Below are 23992 nucleotides of genomic sequence, written 5' to 3'. Positions count from 1 at the left end.
TATGTTAGTAGGTATAACAACAATTGTAGGCAGTCGCTATGAGGTTACATTTTTCAATATTGAGATTCATTTTCCAGGATGCCTACTAGTTAGCAACACGATCTAAGTACATTTGAATGTACAGGACGGTGGATGTAGAAAGTTTATTACATATTACGTAGTCATCAGTGCAGATTAATATATTTGAGGTGATTTTAGAGGGTTAGACATTAACGGAAATAAGAAATTATTAAGGACCAGCTGTACTTTCTTGTGGAACGCGAAAGTTATGGCGCTTAAGAGAGTTGACTAATCTTCAACGAGTGTGAACTGTTTACGCCGTGATAAAAAAAAACTTTCAATCAAGAAAATTGCTACGGAATTTAAATGTAATGATGATAGCTAAGCTATCAATCCACAGCGTCGAACACAATGGAGTGTCTTTGAAAATTCATGAAAGTGCAGTCAGTCTCAAAGTTATCATTTGCGCTGAAAGAAATTCGTAAGTGAATTCGATCTGTTGTGGTTCTGAGCAAATCCTTTCCTGAATCTATATTGATGTCGCTGAATAAAGGCATTGCTTTCCAAGTGCAGAGAAGCGCTAGATGCAATGATATTTTCAAGTAGTACAGGAGATAGTTGTAATGGACACGGACAATAATTATTTACAGTAGCTGCACAAGCAGATATGAAAACAAAGATAATTTTGTTGATTTTACGTTTATGTGGCAAATACTGTGTAGATAAAGACTGCTGAAATAGTTGGTAATGTACGGGAATTAGAAATGTTGCATAACAATTAAGCGTTTTGGTAATAATACCGTAGACATCGGAGGATATCGATAACTTCATCCCTTAATTAAACACATGGTAGCCAAAATCGTGCCAAGGGTAGAATTGTTGAACTCATAATTTACTTCCTTTGGTGATAGAATACCGGAATCGTCTTTTTGTGCGAATATAACAAAGTAATCACTGAAAACAGACTAGCGCGACGAGCATTGCGCTGATGTAACCATTTCCCCGACATCATTATGTTGTGACATATGGTGAGAAGAGCCGGTGGAGAAAATCATTTTCTAAACTTTCTGCCTTTTTCGTAAAACACTGGAGGTCATTGCAGTAAAATATGTGTCTGGCTTAGCGAATGGCTGGACAGGATTCTTTCCTTTTTGTTGTTTTTGTTTCTGAGCGCTCGGAGCTGCCATTCATACTATGGTTTTGATGAGGTCGCTGAAGTTGTGCACGCATTATGCTTATTAATTTAGTTTTCAGCTGTAGCTTCCTTTAACTAATACATGAATGGAATAGGTCAGAAAAAATATTTTCCAGAATTTTTCTAAGCGACGGTTGATTCCATAAAAAAAAAACCTTTCTGGATTCGAAAATGTTTTAATATATGAGTTTAGGAAACTAGCATGTGGAGTAATTTATGCGTGAAGAAGCGCGTAGTCACTGAAGCTGCCTCTGAGGTAAATATGAGTTATATTCTCGGTCGCTGACGTATGAACTAGATCTAATACGTTAGCGCTGCGCGCCAGTTGTTGTACTAGTTGGGCAAGGAAAAAGTAAAAAAAAATTCTCCCGTGAAATCATTAAATTCACAGAAACGAGAGATTACATTGTTCCCGTCTACATCAAGAAAATTAATACCGCTCGCTTAAAAGACATTGTATTTTGGGAATGTGCTTGTTACTGGCCTAAGGTTATTGTGCGTATGACGTGGAAAGCAATCAGCTTCACCAGGCGGCATAAAACAGACACCGCACAGTAACCTTGAAAATGGTGAAGTGATGCAAGTCAAGGTTATTTTTGATCTGTTGGAAGTGCCGATAATAAAGTTTAGTATGTGTCTTTATGGATATTAGAAGCACAGTTCCCTTTATTCACGTTTTCTTAGGTATTTCACAATTACCCGAATCTCAATGAAGCATATCATAGTTCGATATAATACGTTGCAGTTGTTACGTTCTATAGCAACCAGATACTTCTGGTGCATAGGAGCGATGATATGTATATAAGTAATTGATAAGGAAAATATCGGTTATTTATTGAAAGATCATAAAGATGCTGCTGGTTGACTGACAGTGCAATCTCTCGGATCACGTCTTAATATAACTGAGATACCACTACGGTTCAAGGCGCATTGGACATGCAAATCATGTAATGAATTCCTAGTGAGTTAGAAGAGAGTGTTTTGGATGTGCTGAATCCTATCACTTTCTTTCCAGCGACTTGTGTTGGCAGTCAGAAGTCCTCACTTAACCGCATTGCATCCTTTTGAATTCATAGGATTTTTTCATGATGCGGTATTTTTCTGTAAGAGCGAATTTCAATATGACAAGTCTACTTACTGCCGCGTCAACATGTCTCGTGTAACTATGCTAATCATAATAAGTCGCACATTTTTTCTTAAAATTTCAGGTAGTTATTAGGAAGTTAGGTGTTAAATACTTGTGTAACTGACTGGGTCCTGGCGATGAGCTTCGGCTTTGCAGTAATGCAATTATTAGTGCGCAAAATTTAATCTTAACCGTCAAGGGAACGTTATGTTTGCTCGAGGTTCATCTCGTGAAAATTCCTGCAATGGATGTTATATGTAGCCCGCCTTTCAAAGTGACCACCTTGAAGCGTAGTCCATAAATCAGGGAATTGCACATCGTGGTTTGCACTCAGGTTATTAGCAGATTGCCAACGCATGCATCATACAGACGTCTATTTCAAATGCCTCAAAAAAGGCATATCTTTCTCCATACATAAAATCTTTGCTATGACGCTGATTATTAGCTACTGTAAGGCTTTGCGGGAATCGCGGAAAGACTTTTTTTATTATCTACAGGAGTGAGGAATGTTTTATTTAGTTTCTACTATTTGAAATATCTTATTGAAGTAAAGAATTCGGGTTCTGTACTGCTTCAGAATGCTTAAGTATTTTATTTCTAGACATGTAGAAATTTAAAATGCAGAGGTTCGATACAGTTCATTTTTATCATAATTGTTGATGATGTGTTTCTAGGCTCTTAAAGACATCATGCGAAGGCTTGTGGCAAGAACACACGCAATGACCGTCTTCGCGGTCAGCATCCGGCAGTTGATGCAGCAAAAGCACTGAGAGGTGGACCGAGTTTAACGGAGAAAAGTCCCTTCTCATGTGCTCGTGCGACCGCGGTACCGTATTCTTCGGAATTTCTAGCGTTTTTTCCCATAAAGCGTTCAAGATAAAGGTGGGTTTTCAGGAATTACGCTAATTTTGGTTTTATCTGCGCTAGCAGGCTTCAGCTCGGCTCCGAAACTCAGTTGTCTATCGTCCCCCATCTTCACGCTCTTGTCGAGCACGTCCGCAACACGCCGACAGAGGGCTGCTGGTTCGGCAGAGCCCAGAAGATCTGCGGACAGATCGACGAAAGTTTACAGACATCGTGCTGTGCTTGTTGTTCTTTAGTCTATATGCTCACTTCTCGGATGTCAGATATTGGTGATTAAATTTAACACAGTCAAGTACTTAAAAAAAACGTTGGTTGCTGTACAGACCGCCTGTTACCTCGCTTGTGTTTCATTCTTTTCACCTCTGCCGTTTTTGTAAAATCCTTGTGGCTGAGGATGGCAGGGTAACGCTGAGTATAGATACCGAACGTAAAGAGAAGTGAGTTAGCTACTAAATTACAATACTTGGTAGCAGTACCAAATAATTATTATTAATGCCAGACTTATTTAGGGACCTGTTTAGTGCTAATAGATACCGAGCTTATCGCTCGATTTTCACTCTCCTTGGCAGTCCCGCAACTTTAAATTTTCACACGCAAACAAAGCGTATGAATAATCTATGCCGCATGGCACAGTAACATTGTTTGATATCTTCTTTGCGAATGTGTGATAGGCATACCGCTGTATTTGAGGTTCAATTATTTTACCTGCATAATAAACAGCGACCATTATTGGGTCACTGGTCATTCTCCAGGTTTATAGCGCTAGAGACAAAAAAAAATTCTTCGTTAGCCCTGAAGTTTTCTCTTTTAAAATGCCACGCCATAACACGTGTTGAATTTAACCTTAATATATTCTAAGTTTCATGTGCGAATTGAAGACTTGCGTGAGCAGTTGATAGCATTGGTTTGATTTCTTTTTTCTTCTCTTCAAACGCAACGTATATGCTCAGAGCCAGCGAGTACGACTGCTTCATAAGCACAAAATCAGAAAAATAAATATATCCTTTGTAACTTTCGGGGCGTATGTTGTTTCACTTGATCGCTTACAAAGGGGTCATCAGCAGTCCGCATCTGACGCCCTCATTTTTACTAGGGCACGAGATCAAGGATATTATAACCCTTTCGTTTAGGTCGGTTAAAGAAGAAGAGCATCGCTGGAAGGCCTTGCACGAGATCTAGTCGAGTGCGCATTACCACAGAGCCTGTACAAGGAAATGGGTCAGTGGGGATCCGCGAAATAATGATCACAATTGACGGTCAAAATAATTACGTCTTTTTACAAGTGAGGGAAATACGAAGAACCAGTATTTTATTTTTCAGCTATCTAGTTCAAGTTACTTCATTGTGCTGCTAAGTGAGAAAGTAGTTTCTATCGTCTGAGAATAACATTGCTAGCAGAACATTTCTGACGTAATAATACTGAGACGGATAACATTGCCAATAGTTTAGGGCTTACCGCGTTTAAATCACCGACGTATAATATACCCACCTGTCGAAATACATTTGGCTTCAGTTCAGAGGCATTGACTGATTTCTATTGATACCTAAATTGCTGCACATTAGAATTTTCTGCGAGCATGGCAACAAGCACGATGTCATTCTTGCGGTATTGTTTTTTTCTATAATAAACATATTGACTGCAAATTTATTGCTATTTTAATGGAACCTGGCCGCCCACTCTCATTTTATTTTGATGCTGACAGTCACGAATAATAAATTTATGATTAAATTTCATTTCACCTCTATCAGCCTGCGTCATTCTTTAACATGTAGAAAGAAGTGTCTATGCCATATGTCATAATTTCGCCAGTCCTTTCTTCTTTTATGAGCTTGCATTCAATCTGAAAACAACGATGTTGCTCCTACTCAAGTTTAGAAGCTAGAATGAACGAGAAAATAGAACTGCACACAATGCGCAATGATATTAAAGATGGTAACTGACGCACGGAAAAGAGTGTCACTGCGATGAACCTGGTAGCACATGTATTCAAAGCGTTTCGTTGGGACGCATTTAGGTCAACTCTTAGAGAAGAGAGAGCTAGTGAGAAAGCCTTTACTGCGGCAATCAAAGCATGGCTGGCTCCACGTTCACTAGCGTGAGCTAGTTGGGCGCCTTAGCTAATACGCATATAATGCGCTGAAGAAAAGCGTCTCAAGACGTTTTTGTTTTGTGGAGGCGGGCAACCGAAGCTTAGCTTCCAATACATGTATGTCGCCGGAATCAGTTATGTTGCACAATAGAAGTTAATTTCTCTCGCATGCATTTTTGGCACGCGCACAAAGGTGCTCAACACTGCATGCTTTTTAAGCAACGATCCCGTGTTTTGTTATAAAAAAATTGACAGATGATCGCACGTGATGTGTTACGCTGCTAGCCACCCTCCTGCATCTTCCCGTCGCAGCCACCTTCCAGATGGCGTTTCGATCTGCTGCTGCTTGGCCAACCGGTTAGGCCGATCGACTCCGGCGACGACTACGACGCGAAAACTAGAAACGGGCGTCTAAGAGCTGCGATCTAAAAGTGCTGCGCCTGAAGCAGCCAGTGTGTGTAGCCTTAAATGCCGTGCACATGGCGGATGTAGTTTTAGTGGCTTTCTAAAACCACTCTTCTGAGCATGTGCATACAGGATGTTTAACCTAAGACTTTGCACAAGTTTTAAAGACAGGATTTTCATCTAGAAGACCGCTTTTTTTGGCATAGCATTGCCAGCAGTGTAGGGTACCGGAATACAGCTAAGACCTGGTATCTAGAAAGATGGTTAACTAAAATTGAATAGTTAACTTTTTAAAAATTAGTGTCAGGCTCCTTAATCACTGACAGGCATGTAGCCCTGCGTAAGTAATATTCATATCCGTTTCAGAATTTCGAAAATGCGGTTAACCTGGCCACTGGGACCGAACAAATTTTACTAACATCGCGCCAAAAAACACACTTTCGAGAAGCTTGCGGGCAAAGCAACCTCTCCGGTGCACGTACCTCGTTGAAATAGGTAAAATGTGTTGGGCCACAGCGCCCAGGGTAACCGCATTTTCAAAGTTCTAAAACCTGGTTTTGATATTATTTAGGATTGGCAAGGCGCATGGCAATATTTAAGAAGCCTGGGAGTAATAGTTAAAAAGTTATCTTTCAGTATTAGTTAATCGGCCTGCTACTTATTACGTATTAGCCGTATTGAGAAAACGCGACCATCTAACTCAAAAACGCAATTTAAAAAAAAATGTGTAGTCTTAGGTGAAACACACACAAACGCACGCACGCACGCACACACACACACACACACGCACACACGCACACACATCCGCGCACACACACACACACGCACGCACACGCACAAGCCCACACACGCGCAAACACACACACACGTACACACACGAACACACACGCACACGCGCACGCGCACGCGCGCACACACACACACACACACACACACACACACACACACACACACACACACACACACACACACACACGCACGCACGCACGCAAACGCACGCAAACACGCGCACACACACGCACACACACGCACACACACGCACACACACGCACACGCGCACGCCCACGCGCACGCACACACACGCACACACATACACATACACACACACACGTACGGTATATATACCGTTACGAAAATCTAGGCGTAAGATTTCATGGTACAGTAATGGATGACACGGTATGCTGTGGCATACGTGTAGTTTAACTTGCGGGAGCTATTCGCTCGGCTATGAGAGGCGCCGCAGGGGAGGGCTCCCGATTATTAGCAACCACATTCGTTCGTTAGCATGCGCTGACAATGCACAGAACCCGGGCGGTTTGCACTTCCCTCCATCAAAATGCGGCCGCGGCGGTCGGGATTCCACCTGCGAATTTTGGCTCAGAAGCCGAATGCGGAATCCACTAATCCACTGAAATAGAGATAGTTACTTCTGCCTCTTGTTAATCAGTTTTCGGTAATTTTGTTAGATCCCCATAGAAATAGCGCTTCAATGAAGGCTAGAAAGAAACGCAAAAAACCTATTTTAATACCATCATAAAGTAATAAGCGAGGAATTATTCACTGGCATCCACCCAGAGGAAGGCTTTCCTTTGTAGCCGCTATAGCTGAGCTTGGGTGTAGTAAATGAGTAATTACTCCCTTGATAGAAGTCTAATCCCCTTTGGCGGATTCCCCTAAATATTTGACCAACCTGCATCAAATCTATACAGTTTTTCTTCAGCTTTGTTTGTGTTTTAGCGATTGAATGGTGTGGTGGGAAATGAGCCATGCTGATGCCTTTTGTCTTTTTTTTTCGTTTGCACGTTTAGATAGTGCATAACAACAAATAGGCTTTTTCAGTCTCCGAGCACTTCTTGATAAGCACGAACCCTTTGTAACTGTAGCAGTGTTTTGCTATGGCGAGGTAATAAAAAAAATGTTTAATGCAGGGCATTAGTCCACTTACGGCCGGTGCGTCCCCAGCCGGTTACATATAGGTGAGATCCGTCACCAAGCTCCTCGTAGCTTACTGGAAGACACACTGGGTGGACCATGTTTGTGAAGTTGATCTTGTTCTTAAGCTTCAAGATGGCGATGTCGCCTTTGAAGCTCTGCAGAGAGAAAGGCGGGTATCACAAAATCAAAAATAAGAACCTGGGTTTACGAGCACGAAGCACCAAAACGGTAGAAATTATATATCCGGGCCTGAAGGAACACAAAACTCCCGTAGGGCAACAAAGAAAGTGCTAACTTTCGCCTCAGCCAAGTGTACGTGCTAGACAAAGGAACTCGGCAGCTGCTTCGGAAAAGAAATTTCGAACTTCCTTACTTCCGTGTTCTAAAAAGATGCTATTGCTTATTTTTTGTGTCCTGAAAACTCCTAGATGCTATGACAAGCAGCGAGATGTAATTATGTCTTCTGTGCTCTCAAATTTTACATTTGATGCCAATATACGTTCAACATCATCAATTTCATAAGCTTTGCTATTGGTCGGCTGAGAAAATATAGCTGTGCAAGCTCTTTTGCTAAGAAAAAGAGCGGCTAGGGAGATCTATATATATATATATATATATATATATATATATATATATATATATATATATATATATATATATAACTACTCGCTTCTTGTGACTTTCACTGAACTCGCACTATTTATAATGTGTGAAATTTTTAAAGGTCTACCTTTACGCTTATCAAAAAATATTTCCGCACTGACAGTCGAGACGTTTGTTGGTTTGCCTTCCTGGACATTGTAACCGCAAATAATGAATCAACAAAGCTAGGGTAAACGTTTGTCCATGGCTGCTGTTAATGCTTACGTTCGCCACGTCATAACATCTCATCCTTCATTGACGTCGATGCTCGGCCTTGTATTTACCAGTTCTAAAACCACTATGCCTCTCAAACACTTATGATATACTGCAGCTATTTCTGATAATAAACGCTGAAATGTCCATCTCGAAGTCTAATCATAGAAACTCAACATTAGTCTAGCTTACGTCTCCCGTAAGCTTACAGCAAATATTTTATGTGTCAGGACATTGTCACCTGTCACTCACTGGTGACGCTTATTCGCCACCTGTTCGAACTTCCGCAAAAGCTTGCCTTTGGCGATTATTCTCATATGCATGTAAAATTATTTACTATTTTAGAGTGCGCAGAAAAGGAAATCATCATCACTGCGTAAGCAGTGCGAGTGCCAATTGGAGAAATTGCTGGCGTGTCTCTCTGCGTCGTCATCGAGTGAAGCCTCGGGTACCTGCAGCGAGCCGAGCGAGAGAACCGCAAGCCGACGACAAGCGAAAGAGAAAACCCGCATCGGCGGAGGCAGAGCGACGGGCGTAGGGATGCTTCCCAGCGAGCAACGAGTGCGGGACGACAGCTGCTAAAGCGAGAGCGCTTCAGCGGACCACGTCAGCGAGCGCGGGTTACCGGCAGAGCCAATCCGGCGCGCCAGAAGCAGTGAAGTATGCATAAGGGAAGAAATATAGGAGCATAGAATCATTAGCGAGCCGCAAAGACAGCCAATGTAATGCGGAGTACAAGTGCAGCAATCGTAGAGCATAAATTATTTGAACAACTGCAAATGCCAGTCAAAGCGAACTTACAAAAATTTCTATAGACAGTCTATAGACTGTCCATAGACTTATGTCTATAACGTCTGTAGACAAACTTTAGAGAGCAGTCTATAGGCAATACAAATCCTATAGACAGTCTATAAATGGTCTATAGATTTATGTCCATACACTTTTAGTAGACTTTTGTCTATATACAGTCTATAGACTATAAATAGATGTAAAGCAATATCCATAAGAAGGCAATATATAGAGTCTATAAGAAGTCTATGGACGGTCTATAGACAGTTTTTATTAGGGCGGAGCGTAATTAACTGGCGTGGCTATCAGGCAATGAAACGCGGCAGAAGGAAAAAGCATGAACTGAAACTTCATGAACTAAAAGCGTACTCGGCTTGCGCAGTTCGCGGCATCAAACCAGCTGAGCGTCTTTGAGTTGTTTTTTTTTTTGCCATGGCTGACAAGCTTCATATGTTGAAAGTATTTAAGGCATTGCTTGTCCAATATTTTTTCAAGATGTCTTTTCCTTGCTGTGCCGTGCTTTATATACCAGGAGATTTAGTTTTAATTGATTTAATTTCACTTCATTGCAGAAATGAAAAAAAGATATTAACCTGGAGGAAGACAACTGTTCCTTCCTAGAAAGGGTTTCAGCGTGAAACCGGCGTCTTTACGCCGCTTTAGCCGACTTTTAGTAACGTTTTACTGCCCTTCAGAAACGAACCAGGAGCCGGGTTACATTGAATATCAGTGCTTGAGTGAGTTGAACACACCCTTTGTCGAGTTTGCCCTTCTTCAAAACTGCCCAACGCCGGAATAAAGATTTGCTGCCTGTGATCACTCACTTCTGCGCAGTTCTGTTCGAGTTATCTCGACAAAATATGAACTGAACGGGTATATGTGTCAACCCCAGTCAACCAGTGTGAAACATATTCTCCCTAGTTGTTCTATCCTTCATAATCGGTTTTTCCGCAATGACGAAATCGTAACTTTCATTCCAATACGGTCCCTGACGCTCTCAAAGTTGCATGGAATGAAAACAATCTTAAACATACCGATTTCCTGTGGTACTTGAAACTTGAGTGAGCGCATATTTCCTCTACTTCCTCCCATATCTCACTGCCTTGCCGAAAGTCACGGTTGTGGCCGCCTAGGTGAACCTTAATGTACTGCTGTCCTGGCTGGTCTGACCTGCGACAACATAATCAGACGCATTCATGAACCGTTCCCTGAGCACATAATAATCGAGCTTTTGGTTTCCTCTAAAACCAACGCACAGTGTTTTCCAGGCAAAAGGTTTGCTTATTTATTTGCCAGTGTGAGGAGTGCGCTTCATGAGAAATCAAAGGAACGAACAAAATGAAACTTATATAGCGGAAACATTGGTTTCAAAAAACTGCCAGGATTCTTCATCATACACGCCTTGCAATACCACGACGTATGGCGTAATATCTCAAACTCTGTCTTTTTTTGTTAGTGGTGAATTCGGCTACACACTCTTTTTTAAGAACGCTCTTTCTGAATGGATTGTTGCATTTTCGCGGCACAGAGGAAGCAAAGACTTTCGGGTGAGCCATCCTTTGCCTTGTCTGAGTGATAATGGTGCCACAAGTGAGTGAACAGAGAAAATTCGTCTTCGGAGTATGTTATCGTTAATAAAACATTTTATGGTACGATACTGAATGGCACCGGGTTCGCGATGTAAGTCAAGGAAGTGTTCGCAACGGTAGCCGCTTAGATGCATAGGGATAACTACAGCGTGTGGGCGGCTCGAAGTCCGGCAGTTTACCTCGTGGCCTGGACACTGAGTTACGCTGGCTACGCTCTTCTAAATACGTACATACGTCGCCGATGCGTGAGTAGCAGTGCTCCAGATTTTGACTAGGTTCCACTATATTGCCTGGCACATGGTCCCAGTGTACACATATTGTACTTTATACACATATTTTACTTTACCTACCTTTGGTATATATTTCTTTTACTTTTCACTTTTGGTACCAGGTGTTCCAGCTTACATTAACCACAAATTAAAAATATACCGAAGCAAGAGATGTGCAGGAAACTTCATCGATGCTGCTGACTATTGTATGTAAGTTACTCATTGTATTTTTGTATTTTGTTCAGTTGAATAAATATACAAACTTGAAGTTAACCTACATTTACCTACTGCATTGCCGGCGAAAATTCCAGGATCAAAATGGTAGAGCGTTACAGCAAACGTCCAATTCAAGACATTTTCCGCGTCTACAAAGAAGCGCGTGAAACTTCGAAAATCCCTAGTGACCATCCACCCGCGCGCTGCGACAGCAGCGCTCTTAAACGAGGAATTCGTGAACGGAGCCACGTTGAACGCTGCCGCGAATGTAACGGGGCAAAAGCAATCAAGTGGGAGCGGCCGGCAAAATCCAAAGCAACAGCGGTGACCGAGGCACGTTCAGTGCGGAAAACAGCGGGTGAGCCAGTTTCCTGTAGCTGTAAGCTAGCCAAATCAATGTATCGTTCCCGTGCGTCAGTCTGGGGTTTCGCCTTTCAGGGCAGAGAAAACTCGCCAATTTCACAGGAAAAACACTGCGTCGGAATGCAAGGGCGGAACATGCTCCTTAATTCTTGCTCTTTCTTTATGCTGTTTTTTTTTACATTTGTAAAAAAAAACAGCATAAAGAAAGAGAAAGGTAGGCCGGACCAGCAACGTTTTGCCAGACTTAACGCCACTTGAAGGTAAAAAGAGCTAAATGCGCCAAAGAAAAAACAACTATTCAGTAGGAAAATAAAAGCAATATAAAAGTACATGCCAGACAAAAAGACGCAAAACACTGTCCAGCGATTAGGAACGTAGGTTAGTGTTTTGGCCGACGTATAGCTGTCAGGAACTGGCAGGCCACTTGTTTTTTTTTTATACGGCCTGCTCACTGGTCTTAATTTCGTCACCAGCGCCCAATTCATTTCTTTCGCCCCGTCACATTCGTGGAATCGTAGCACTTTCGTATGCGGCTACGTTCACAATATCTGCGTTTGATTTGAAAGCGCTGCTGCCTCGCACGGAAGCGCATACTATCGTGAGCTTTGTTTTTATATTTCTCGTGCTTTGTCTTGAATGCACAAAATCTCAGCTATAACACACATCAAAATAATAACTAATAAATTAGTTTTTCGGGATGCTCTAAAGTTTGCCACAGGAATTCCGCTTAAAAGCCGTAGCTAGAATGTTAATTTGGTGGTTTCTTTTTTAAACTTAACAAAATACAAAAAATATAGCAACTACATAGAGCTCCTCAAAGCATGGTTGAACTATTTTCATATACCATACCTGAGTATATTTTGAACGTTTGGCAGGTAATAGCTCGGACAACTGGTATATGGACTAAATAAAGATTTCTAATATTCACACAAACGCACCCTTTATAATAGAGTAAATTAATTGACGGGATGCCGTACACTGCGTTTTCTTCTTGCGCACATGCCTTAAGTTTGCCTGCGAACCAATGAGAAACACCTACCACATGTTGCTCACCTCGAACACGCGCACAATGGCTAGTTTAAAAACTTTGGCGGAGTAATTTCCCGCTGCCAGAAGTCGTGCTGCAGCAACACAATGAGGTCATTCGACAGTTAATTTGTTCGGAAGCATTCCGCGGATTCCAACGGAGTCTGGATTTCAAGGGAAGATGAACTGTTAAAACACCACCCACCCACGAGGGAGTTTTGCGCATGACAGGGACGCTGTTAGTGTCGCCCGCTATACCGCAGTTTTTGGACTCCAAAGAAGGCAAAGCCCAAAAATGGCGGCAACTATAAAATAACGCATGGTAAATAGTGCCTACAGAGACCCAGATGCCCTATGACGTTTGCAATGCATTAAGACTTCCGGGGGTGTTCGTTTTTGCTGGCCTTAAAGGGGCTCTGAAACGCAGCACATTAGCTCACTGAATGACTACACTGTGTTGCCATTAAACCCAGAGCCAAATAATACTCTTCTACACGCAGCAGACGACCCACAATCACGCGTCAAAGTTGGCGAGCCTTTCCCGGCGACTTTTTCATGCTCGAACCCTCCTCCGTCCCCCGCATCGTAGACAAGGTGAGAGGTGGCCATTGGTTAGATTCTTTCAGACGTGAGGCAGTTACCGTGGCCGCGGCCGATAGGCCGCTTAGCTCCGATGGGTCGGGAAGCTCAGCTCCCAGAGGGGGGTCGGCGAAAGAGCGCCTACCTTCCAACGTGCAAAAGTGACGAGAAGAGGGGGAAAGGCGCGAAGACGCTGAAATGCAAATTTTAACTACATATAACTCAGCGTCTACAAAGCGCATTAAAAAAATTCTTGCTGGACACTATTCGTGAAGCGGCGTGCTTCAATATCCCAGGCATGTCGAAACTTTTTTAGAGCCCCCTTCACAGCCCCTTCAAAAGAAAGTACTGCTACTGCGACACTATAAACGGCGAGCAAGATCTCACCAAACGCAGTGAGCGGCTGTGATAATGTGGCGGTCAGTGATAAGAGCTCCTCCGCAAGCGTGACCCGTGCCGTGCTTGTGGAGGGCTGCGTGCCATGGCCATGAACCCGGAACCGCCGGTTGTCCGCCTATGATGCGGTCCTCTGGCTCCAACTGAGGCTCCACCGACGGCCTGCCGCAAGGGCCCACTGCGAAGAGAAGAAAAGACTGGTAAACGTTTGGGCAACAGGCCACAAGCAATAGGCTGCCACGGAAGGTGATAGTTTTGCACACAAGTAATACGAACATTCTGGTTTAAGACACCATTGCAGTTATACTCGAGTTCACGTGTTAGGGAAAGCTGATATTCGGTCATTCATTCCTTTCGCGTGTGGAAATAAAGTACAAACTGTGGAGTGTAACGTCCCATGGCGTCATGGGCTATTAACGACGGCGTAGTTTAGGACTGCGGATTCATTTCGACCACATCGGGGTTCTTTAACGAGCCGTGCCGTTTTTGCATTTCGACTTCACCGAATCACGGCAGCCGCTGCCGGAATTGCATCTGTGAACTTGTGATCAGCAAACGAACGCCAAAAATACTGAGGCACCACAGAGGGCCAGCTGTATAAGAAATCCCAGCTCAAACTGTCTTACGTCGTCGCTCCCAGAGCTTTAAACTAGAGTGTGCTTTTATTATTAAGGGTTTGGGATTGAGTTGGAACTTTGAAGGAGAATGTCCCTGAGTCAGCGCTTGCTGCGATAATTGGACCAAATGAAGCCCGCCTGGAATGGAAGGAAGCATCATTCAGTGTTTAACATAAACATGCACGCTGGCTGCACTGGCCAAAAAAAAGTTATTTCTTGATTTTTATTAATTTGAACGCTCACGGGGAGAATTATACTGTCACTTTTTTCTGTACGGTCCCGTAACGTAGCAAGAAATTCTGGACAAAATCATTTTGAACGGGAAACAGTTTATGATTGCGATGTTTCATATATTGCAACATTTCACCAGAGCAATCAATATAACCACAAATCTCTAGTCGACAGGCTTGAATGTTTTGGCGACCAATGTTTCTGCTGTCTTCAAAAGCATTCCGCATTGGTTTTCTATGGCAGTCTTAACCTTCAATATTTACATAACAATACTTAGCAATATTTCGATATTCAAAAATTTCGACCAAGAATGTTGGACATGCCTGCGATAGCAGCACTTGTGTACTGATCATGGTTCGTTTGAAATCACATATGGAACACGTACTTCTGAACACCTCTGTAGCGAAAAACTATATTTCCATTTTCAGCCCACTCTTTGGCATTAGAGTCAGCTTTGGAAACCTCTAATTGATCAGATGTTTTAGCAGCTGAGAAACCGCGAATATGTACCCTTCGCTCTGTATTCCTTTGCGCATTCATTCAACACAGTGCGGCAGAGTGATATTGCTCGTTTTCATGGTCGCCGGAAAGGGGGGAGGGTGGAGGAGGCGATGAGCTTGCGGCCTTTGTATTGTGCCTGACGGTCCCATTCTTGGGTGCCGTTCTGCCGATATGGACCAGACGTTCCAAAAAAGAAGCGGAAAAGGCTGTAGTGGAATTGTCTGCAACGAATTCTGATTGCACTCAAAATGACCAGCAACCACGCGAAAGAAACTTATAGGCTTATCGCCTATTTCGATACTGCTAAGTTATCTCTGCTCAGTATCCTATTTTCGCTCCTAGCAAGGCGAATAAACGTTATATTGCGTCATCATCCAGCCACAACTCGCTGACTTCGCAATTATGCTCCCCCTAGAGCTTTTAAGCGCTCTTCTAATTCAGTCTGCATGCCTACGTTATCTGATTCCAAATTCCGCTCCCAGATAATTAACTCGTACAGAAAAATTTCGACGCTAAGTTGCGAAGGTGCGAGAGTGAACGGCGTCAAATCATATGGAAACAGAGCACAGATGCTGTTCTACTTGAAGCTTCAGTAGCATTATCGGCACAGATGTTGAACCCTCCTCGAGTGCGTCATTTGACACACTCTTGTAAGATCTGTTCTTGTTCGTGAAACAATGGCCCAAGGATAGGTCACTGATCCCGAAGTAACACTTGGAAAGCCATGATGCGGTTGAAACGGTTTCTTCTCTCAGTGCAACGCACCGCCTGGGAGCATATCGTCTCCTTCTAGGAAGAGATATTCAAGAATAGAATCGCCGTTGTTTCGTGTGTCGCGCAATCGGATAAGGGACCGTGCAGTCGGGAAGAACAAATGGCGAGACCGCTTCATGCGACTGTGAACTTGAAAGGCCTTCTTTGTTATGAACACTTCATTGGTGGGGAGCAAATGGTAAAGCTTGTCGTCCCCATTCAGTCGGAAAGCGTCGTCCGTTGTGACCACTAAACCAGCTAATTTAAATGCGTTGACGTGAACTAAATAGTTGCGTTTATATTTACCTAAAACCTCTTCATTCAGTCGAAATAATGCCCGTGTACTCATTTTTGGCGCAAAAGCTAAAATGTAATTCCTTATCACAGTAACCACGCTGATATAAAGCAAAAGAGATGTGGAAATTTTAATTTCATGATTACCGATATGCACTGATTAGAGAAGGCCGAGTTTCCGGCAAGATATGTGGGAAAAATGATTGGAATGGAGCGCAGGACATGACAGCAGGACGAGACAGGAACAATCGTTGCTGTCGACGATCGTCAGCATTTACATCAGGTTCAGCCCAACATCGCTTAATGAATGAGCCCTGTACACGTACGGATCACTACAATAGGTTTGGTTTAGTTTTTACGTGCTAAGTAACGGACCTTGTAAGGTGAAACTGCTAGGAAGACGGCGCGTATTTGTGGGTCTTTTGAGCTCCGTTGGTCGCGCCGTCTTCATAGTACTGACACCATGAACCAACTTTCCCAACTAAAATTTTACTTGTAGAGTAACATGACAAGTACATGCGAGAAATTCAATTTCTGTAGGGAAGGTGCAGGAGTAGCTTTTGATAAATGCCTGATGAATTAATGAAAATTTTAGTCGTTCCATCTCGACGTCTCCATGACATATTTTCCCCTCGACACGTGCGACCAAATATTAAAATAAAGGAGCTCACAGTGCCTCTAGCAAACACCTAACAGGACACGTGCACCACCGTCGTGCGAGACACGTTCTTGCACTTGAAGAGCCACTACGTCGCGTCCCATTCGCACTTCTTGAGAGAACCACGCACCGTGCGCGTGTTGGCATCGCATTTATCGGCAGACCACTCACCGTTTTCGGCTGTCCTGGACGACGTCAAGGCTGCAGGCATAGAAGCGGTCAAAACTCGAGCGCCCCGGCTGGCCACATGCAGAAGTAGCACCAGAGCTGACAAGAAAACTGCGCTGCGAACTCTCTGCATTAAGCGGTTCATATTTCTTTAACCGCACACAGAAGTCTGTAGTCGAAAAAAAAATCAAGCAATGAGCCGGCGTGCCCTAGTGCAATGAGAATGCCGCAGTCCTGGACGTCGAGAGACGAAGGAACGAAACGCTTTAGTTCGGGCCAAAGATTTAGTGGGCAACGTAACAGGCGAAAAAACCTCGCAAACTTTGAATGTATTACGTGTGCCCGCTCTTGTCGCCGCTAGCGGGGCAAGCTGCTGCGGTCTGTGATCTCACCGGGTGGCCGCCTTATGTCGTTTCCCCTGGTAAGGTCGCACGCGATATGCTCCGTTCGGAGACGACGAGTCCGCGCGAGATAAGTTAAATCGCCGGGATGGAGGGTGGCTTTGGCGCCTTCCCGTATTTTGAAGCCGCCGCGGCGAGGGCTCGCTTGGGTTCCTATCGGTGCGTGGCGGAAGAGGGGAGCGTCGGGGCAGCACTGTTAGTAGCCAGCTTAGCGACACTTCTTCCTCTGCTGCGCTGTTTCTCATTGGTGCCAGCCTCGATTTCACTAAAGTTCATCTCTGCCGGTCCCTCACTGAAACAGACACAGAGAGCTTAGTTCCTCTTACGACGATATCTGCAAAAGATGGCTTTTATGGCTAATGCATCTTCTTCCTCTGCTATGTTTCACGCACTTGAGTGCAATCTGAAGTGAGGAGCATGTTCCGCGTTTTCAGACTGGCAGCTGAAATGCACGCGAGAGTGAAAAAGAATCACATTTAAGTGTTCCGTAAGGAAAGATCACGAAGAATAGTCTACAGATCACGAGTGTGCTGGAAAACTTTTATTTCGGCGCCGTCACGCAATCCAATAGCCTGAAATATGTTAGGTCAGCAGGTATATGTGCATGCTCTATCAGCTCGTAAGAATACCGTGCAACTGGGTCACGGCGCAGGTTTACAGCAGAATTTTTTTCTGAGAGCAAGCGTCCTGCAGACTTTTGATCCCGATTGTACACGTGGTGTAGGAACTTTTGCTGTACTAGTTTCGTTTTTCTTTATTAATTGTGCATCATTGCAGAGTTGGTTTTGCAAAAAAACCACGACAGATTGTTACCTACCACACAAAAGCAGGCACGAAGAACTGTACACAAACATACCGCATGCTCTCAATTATTTTCCTTTGGTACAGCCTTCTTTGTGTTTGCCTTTGATTTTTAAGTACAGTCGAGCCCGGTTGTATCCAAAACTGGATATTTAAAATTATTGACTGTAGCGAACAAACGCACTATCGCCAAGAAAATCTTGTGCAAAAGTATTCAAAAGTTACGCAGTATATCAAACACCAAATCTGCTGGTCATTCGTTATATCGAATGGTACGCCGAGCCCCTGCCAGTGGCGCTTCTCCTACGGAACCGCTTTTCGAACAGTTTTTACGCGCGAGAGGGACCGGTAGGTGGCTTTATTGCCAAGGACACCTGCTGGTAGCGCTAGCGATGTGAAACCACGTGAGGAGATGTATGTGGGGTGTGTTTGGGTCACTTCACTGACGGAGGGGTAATGGAAACAACTTGAGCCTTGTTTTAATGAGCGGATATTTTGTTTATAGTGTACTTGTAATACGATTTGGTATCTTTTGATAGGCAGTGGCAAGTTCCAAAGCCCTGTCCGCGTCTTAGGTCTAGCAACGCATAGCGAGCGGTACGCAGCCAGTATGCCTGTGGGCAGCACAGACCCGCGTCACCAGCTTGGATCTTGTGTATTCATAGCAGGGGAACAGCGAATGAATGCATATCAACTCGTCCAAATTTAAGGTTTACTCGATTTAGTGCAATATTGCTTGAGGGTTAAAGATAAATTTGTCTAGTGTCATTTATATAGAGTGAGTTACTGATATATCCAACTATTTCGCGATCCCCTTCGATTTCAATAAATCCGAGCTCCACTGTATCAGTCCAGCTATGTTCGTTCACATAGATGAACTACCAACTGGCCCCCGTTATTGTCCTGCCCAAGAAGGCGTGCAGTGTGTTGTTCATTCGCATATAAAGCTCAAACTTAAGCATTCATAACCTTATGCATTGTAGGTTTAAAATATTTTTCATATCCTAAACCGCTACAAGGATTGAATAAACATGATTCTTCACTCATGCGCAGTCATAGGGCTACAATTAAGGTCTGTCGACTCTTAGTATGCAATGCGCGGTTTATGGTCGCTGTTGGTTGCCCGAAATGGGAGGGATGGCTGACTTGTTTGGCCGAGCCGACCTCAGAGTTTTTCGTGTTAGCGACGCTGCCTTTCTTTTCCTCGATGTTGCTGATCTAAGGTTCTTCCAAAATATAGAAACCTCGTCGGTGAAGAATTGCTGTTGGTCCGTGGTTCGAACTTGCCGTCACAGCTTGTCCAGGGCAGTGTTGTACTAAGTAAACTGAGTAGCACGGCTAGCGGATGATAGGATAATAGCGAAATAAATATCAGCTTGAACTGGGAACGGTGTTAGTCCAATGTTTGCAAGACAACCCTAAGGCTAAGATATGCAATAATGGAATAATCACACATTAGTGTCTACCGAACATCTCAACATTTCTGGACAAAAATATTTTTGAACGGGAAAAAATGTATGAGCGCACTTTTTTCACATACTGCAAGATTTCATTGTAACAATCGATATATCCACAGTTCTCCCGTCGGCAGGGTTGCATTTTTTTTGCCTATGACCTTTTTGCTATCGTCAAAAACATTCCCCATTGGTTTTCTATGGCACCCTTGACTGCTCGATGCGAGCGATGGAGATATTATTAAAGAAAGATTTTGTGACATATAGGCAAAATGGACCATTGTCTTCATTACTGCTACACCAGTATCTTCCAATTTTCCGAATTAGGGTCCAAGAAACTTGAAGAGGCAAAAGCATACGGCTAGAAAAGAAGGCTAAGCAGCTTTAATTAGTGACGGCAGCAGCTTACACCCATCTCTAAGGATCAAAAATTGAAAAATGACACGCAGTTTTAAGGTAAGTTCAGCTATTTTTAACCGACAATATGATAGCTTACCGTCAATCGTTGAGCCTGTCAATGTTTGATCGAGTATAGGATCACATCTGTGATGTTGTTGCCCGGTACCACGACTCATTGGCGCCGAGCTTTGGCTTGTCTTAAATTTTACACGCAGTTTTCGCTTACTTTTCAAAAGCGCTTATTCTGGTGGAAAAACCGGGGCTCTAAGCACCAGGGTAACTCCATTAGGTGTGTTCAGGCTATCATTCTGCATATACTTCGTAGCCTCGATGCGCACTTTGTGACAACGAGTTGGCGAAAAACAAGCTCAGGTGAATGCTATCGCGAATTCAGAAAGGCGCCGAAAAGCGGCAAGCAGCCAATACTGCCTGCAAGAGCACCATTTTTTGCTAAAAGGACAAGCATGCATATTTCACCTACTGCTGTGTGAAAAACAACACTGGGATAATGTTCATTTTACGGCGTGAAACGATGTTATAAATTAATTTCATGACATTATATACTAATAAACCAATCTGATTACTATTTAGGGAAAAGAAGAATCAAATTGTTATCTTGTAATAGAGAGTGGTGCCGGAAAATGCCATTTGTTTAGATATAGTGACACAATGACGCCACATGAAATACTGTGTTAAGCTACAAAGAATTTTTCAGGCCGCAGAGTTATATAGCCAAAAGCATAGCAGTTTTTAGCGACAGCATAAGACCCCATGTCCCGCTCACCCGCAAGTAGTGTGGCACTTGGGCGTCTGCCGTGTGGCAGGTGACACGGGTGGTCTACGGAAAAGCAATCTGAGACCTGTCACTTGCCATGGTTGGCAGGTTGCAAAGAGGAGCAAGGAAAATCCCCCTCTTCTTTGCTAAGGAAGAGGAAAGAGGGCCCGGAAGGTGGCTGCCACGGGAATCACCCTGCCACCTGCCGAGGTTGTTACACAGAAGGGCCAGCTGCGACCTGTCACTTGCCATGGTTGGCAGGTTGCAAAGGGCAGCAAGGAAGATCCCCCTCTTCTCTACTAAGGAAGAGAAGAAAGAGCCCGGAAGGTGGCTGCCACGGGAACAACCCTGCCACCTGCCGAGGTTGTTACACGGAAAAGCAAGCTGCGACCTGTCACTTGCCATGGTTGGCAGGTTGCAAAGGGCAGCAAGGAAGATCCCCATCTTCTCTACTAAGGAAGAGGAGAGAGAGAGCCCGGAAGGTGGCTGCCACGGGAACAACCCTGCCACCTGCCGAGGTTGTTACACGGAAAAGCAAGCTGAGACCTGTCACTTGCCATGGTTGGCAGGTTGCAAAGGGCAGCAAGGAAGATCCCCCTCTTCTCTACTAAGGAAGAGGAGAGAGAGCCCGGAAGGTGGCTGCCACGGGAACCACCCTGCCACCTGCCGAGGTTGTTACACGGAAGGGCCAGCTGCGACCTGTCACTTGCCATGGTTGGCAGGTTGCAAAGGGCAGCAAGGAAGATCCCCCTCTTCTCTACTAAGGAAGAGGAGAAAGAGCCCGGAAGGTGGCTGCCACGGGAACAACCCTGCCACCTGCCGAGGTTGTTACACGGAAAAGCAAGCTGCGACCTGTCACTTGCCATGGTTGGCAGGTTGCAAAGGGCAGCAAGGAAGATCCCCCTCTTCTCTACTAAGGAAGAGGAGAAAGAGCCCGGAAGGTGGCTGCCACGGGAACAACCCTGCCACCTGCCGAGGTTGTTACACGGAAAAGCAAGCTGCGACCTGTCACTTGCCATGGTTGGCAGGTTGCAAAGGGCAGCAAGGAAGATCCCCCTCTTCTCTACTAAGGAAGAGGAGAGAGAGCCCGGAAGGTGGCTGCCACGGGAACCACCCCGCCACCTGCCGAGGTTGTTACACGGAAGGGCCAGCTGCGACCTGTCACTTGCCATGGTTGGCAGGTTGCAAAGGGCAGCAAGGAAAATCCCCCTCTTCTCTACTAAGGAAGAGGAGAGAGAGCCCGGAAGGTGGCTGCCACGGGAACAACCCTGCCACCTGCCGAGGTTGTTACACGGAAAAGCAAGCTGAGACCTGTCACTTGCCATGGTTGGCAGGTTGCAAAGAGGAGCAAGGAAAATCCCCCTCTTCTTTGCTAAGGAAGAGGAGAGAGAGCCCGGAAGGTAGCTGCCACGGGAACCATCCTGCCTTCTGCCGAGGTTGTTACACGGAAGGGCCAGCTGCGACCTGTCACTTTCCATGGTTGGCAGGTTGCAAATGGCAGCAAGGAAGATCCCCCTCTTCTCTACTAAGGAAGAGGAGAGAGAGCCCGGAAGGTGGCTGCCACGGGAACAACCCTGCCACCTGCCGAGGTTGTTACACGGAAAAGCAAGCTGCGACCTGTCACTTGCCATGGTTGGCAGGTTGCGAAGGGGAGCAAGGAAAATCTCCCCCTTCTCTACTAATGAAGAGGAGAGAAAGCCCGGAAGGTGACTGCCACGGGAACAACCCTGCCACCTGCCAAGATTGTTACACGGAAGAGCCAGATGCGACCTCTCACTTGCCATGGTTGGCAGGTGGAAAAGAGGAGCGAGAGGAAATCCCCCTCTCCACTTGTAGAATACAGAGGAGGGTGTGGCCGGAAGGTGGCTGGCAGGAAAAGAACCCAGAGGATGGCTACTGTGTAAAAGTAGGTTATGACGCTGGCGGAGGAATGCGCTACCAGGGTATGTGCGCTCGCTCAAAATGAGATTCTTAAGTTCTCACTTTTGTCGCAGCTAATGGTAATTTGGTGTCCTCTAATTTATTTTCCTTATTTATTGCGAAACGACATTATCTTTTTGTCTGCATAGTTTTTGTGTTTTCGCGGCCACCCACATCACTGACGAATGTGTCGCCCGTCAGCCTTCTCGCGATATATAATGTCTGCTTTAAATATTTCTAGACGATGAAGTCATTTTCGCGCAACATGATGATATATGCTCGCTGAGACTGACCTTGATTTCGTGTTTTCGGCTTAAACACTTCAACATTTCTGTGTGGCTGCTTTGGTAGAGATCGCCATCTGGCCGATATCGGCAAATGAGCAAAATGCAAGCAGCCTCGAACTATATGTTGATAGATTAAAAATGCATTAGATTAAGTTGAAATAACAGCCGTCATTTATGCATATAAAGCGTGACGAAGGTATGCAAAAGACATAAATAAACGATCTAGAAATTTTCTCTACGGAATATAAAAGCCACCATAGAGCCCAACAGAGGACTGCTAAATTATCAAACGGGAAGGGTCTCAGACAGGGAGCCACGATCTCTCCGCTGCCCTGCCTTATTGGGATTGGGAAGAGTCGGGGTAGAGATATACGTACGAAGGCCTAGTAAACTACGATTTTTAAATGACGCTGCCTGATTGAATACAGTTCAGGGAAGTGATCCCAGCCCATGAATGGAGGCCTAAACTGCCAAAGCAGAACGTAGCTAATAAATGCCGTTAAAGAGGACGACTTTTCTGCAATCGGCACAGGCAACATGAGCCTACTATGGGAGGCGAGCTATCACAATTCACAAGGAAACAGACACATCTAAGAATAGTTTAGACCACAAAGCTGGACCACTAAAAGGAAACAGTTAAATAAGTATCAAAAAGACTGACTGCATTGCGCATGTAGCTGTCCGACAATCAATGGCAGAGCACTGTAATATATCGAAAAAAGGAATTTATAGAGGTACAATAATTATATCTTGCCAATAGCAACCTAAGGGGCAGAAGGTTGGTTTTTCAAAAGCGTGGGAACTAAAATTCCGATATCGCAACTAACTATGGAACAAGAAAAAAAAAGGGGGGGAGGACAAAGTTAAGGTGCAGCAATAAAGCAGAATGAATTACGGAACAAACACGGTTTAATAATATTCTAACTCAAAATTAGAAGAAAAAATGAGACGGCAGGGCTTCCAATGAAGAGAACAGGACCTCGTCGAATGTGGAAACGTAGCACATTCGATGTGCCTACGAATCGCTAATACAGCC

The 23992-nt window shown here is 44.4% G+C and overlaps 1 protein-coding gene across 4 annotated transcripts in view; it reads right to left on the bottom strand.

Annotated features, from left to right (window-relative positions):
* Window positions 1-23992, bottom strand: part of LOC144121819 (chymotrypsinogen A-like) — a 47172-nt gene that overhangs the window by 9405 nt on the left and 13775 nt on the right. For 3 of the 4 annotated variants that reach the window (XM_077655230.1, XM_077655232.1, XM_077655229.1), the window contains exons 2-5: window positions 16923-17046; window positions 13689-13875; window positions 10294-10429; window positions 7626-7770 (exon numbers count right to left, since the gene is read on the bottom strand). In XM_077655230.1, coding sequence (XP_077511356.1) covers window positions 7626-7770; window positions 10294-10429; window positions 13689-13875; window positions 16923-17046 — 592 coding nt within the window. Of the gene's footprint in view, window positions 1-2372; window positions 3366-7625; window positions 7771-10293; window positions 10430-13688; window positions 13876-16922; window positions 17047-23992 lie in introns of those variants that run through there. The other variant, XM_077655231.1, reaches the window with a different exon arrangement.

This window comes from Amblyomma americanum, chromosome 2, assembly GCF_052857255.1.
Source record: "Amblyomma americanum isolate KBUSLIRL-KWMA chromosome 2, ASM5285725v1, whole genome shotgun sequence".
Lineage (NCBI taxonomy): Eukaryota > Metazoa > Arthropoda > Arachnida > Ixodida > Ixodidae > Amblyomma > Amblyomma americanum.
This window is presented reverse-complemented; position numbering and strand designations above follow the sequence as displayed.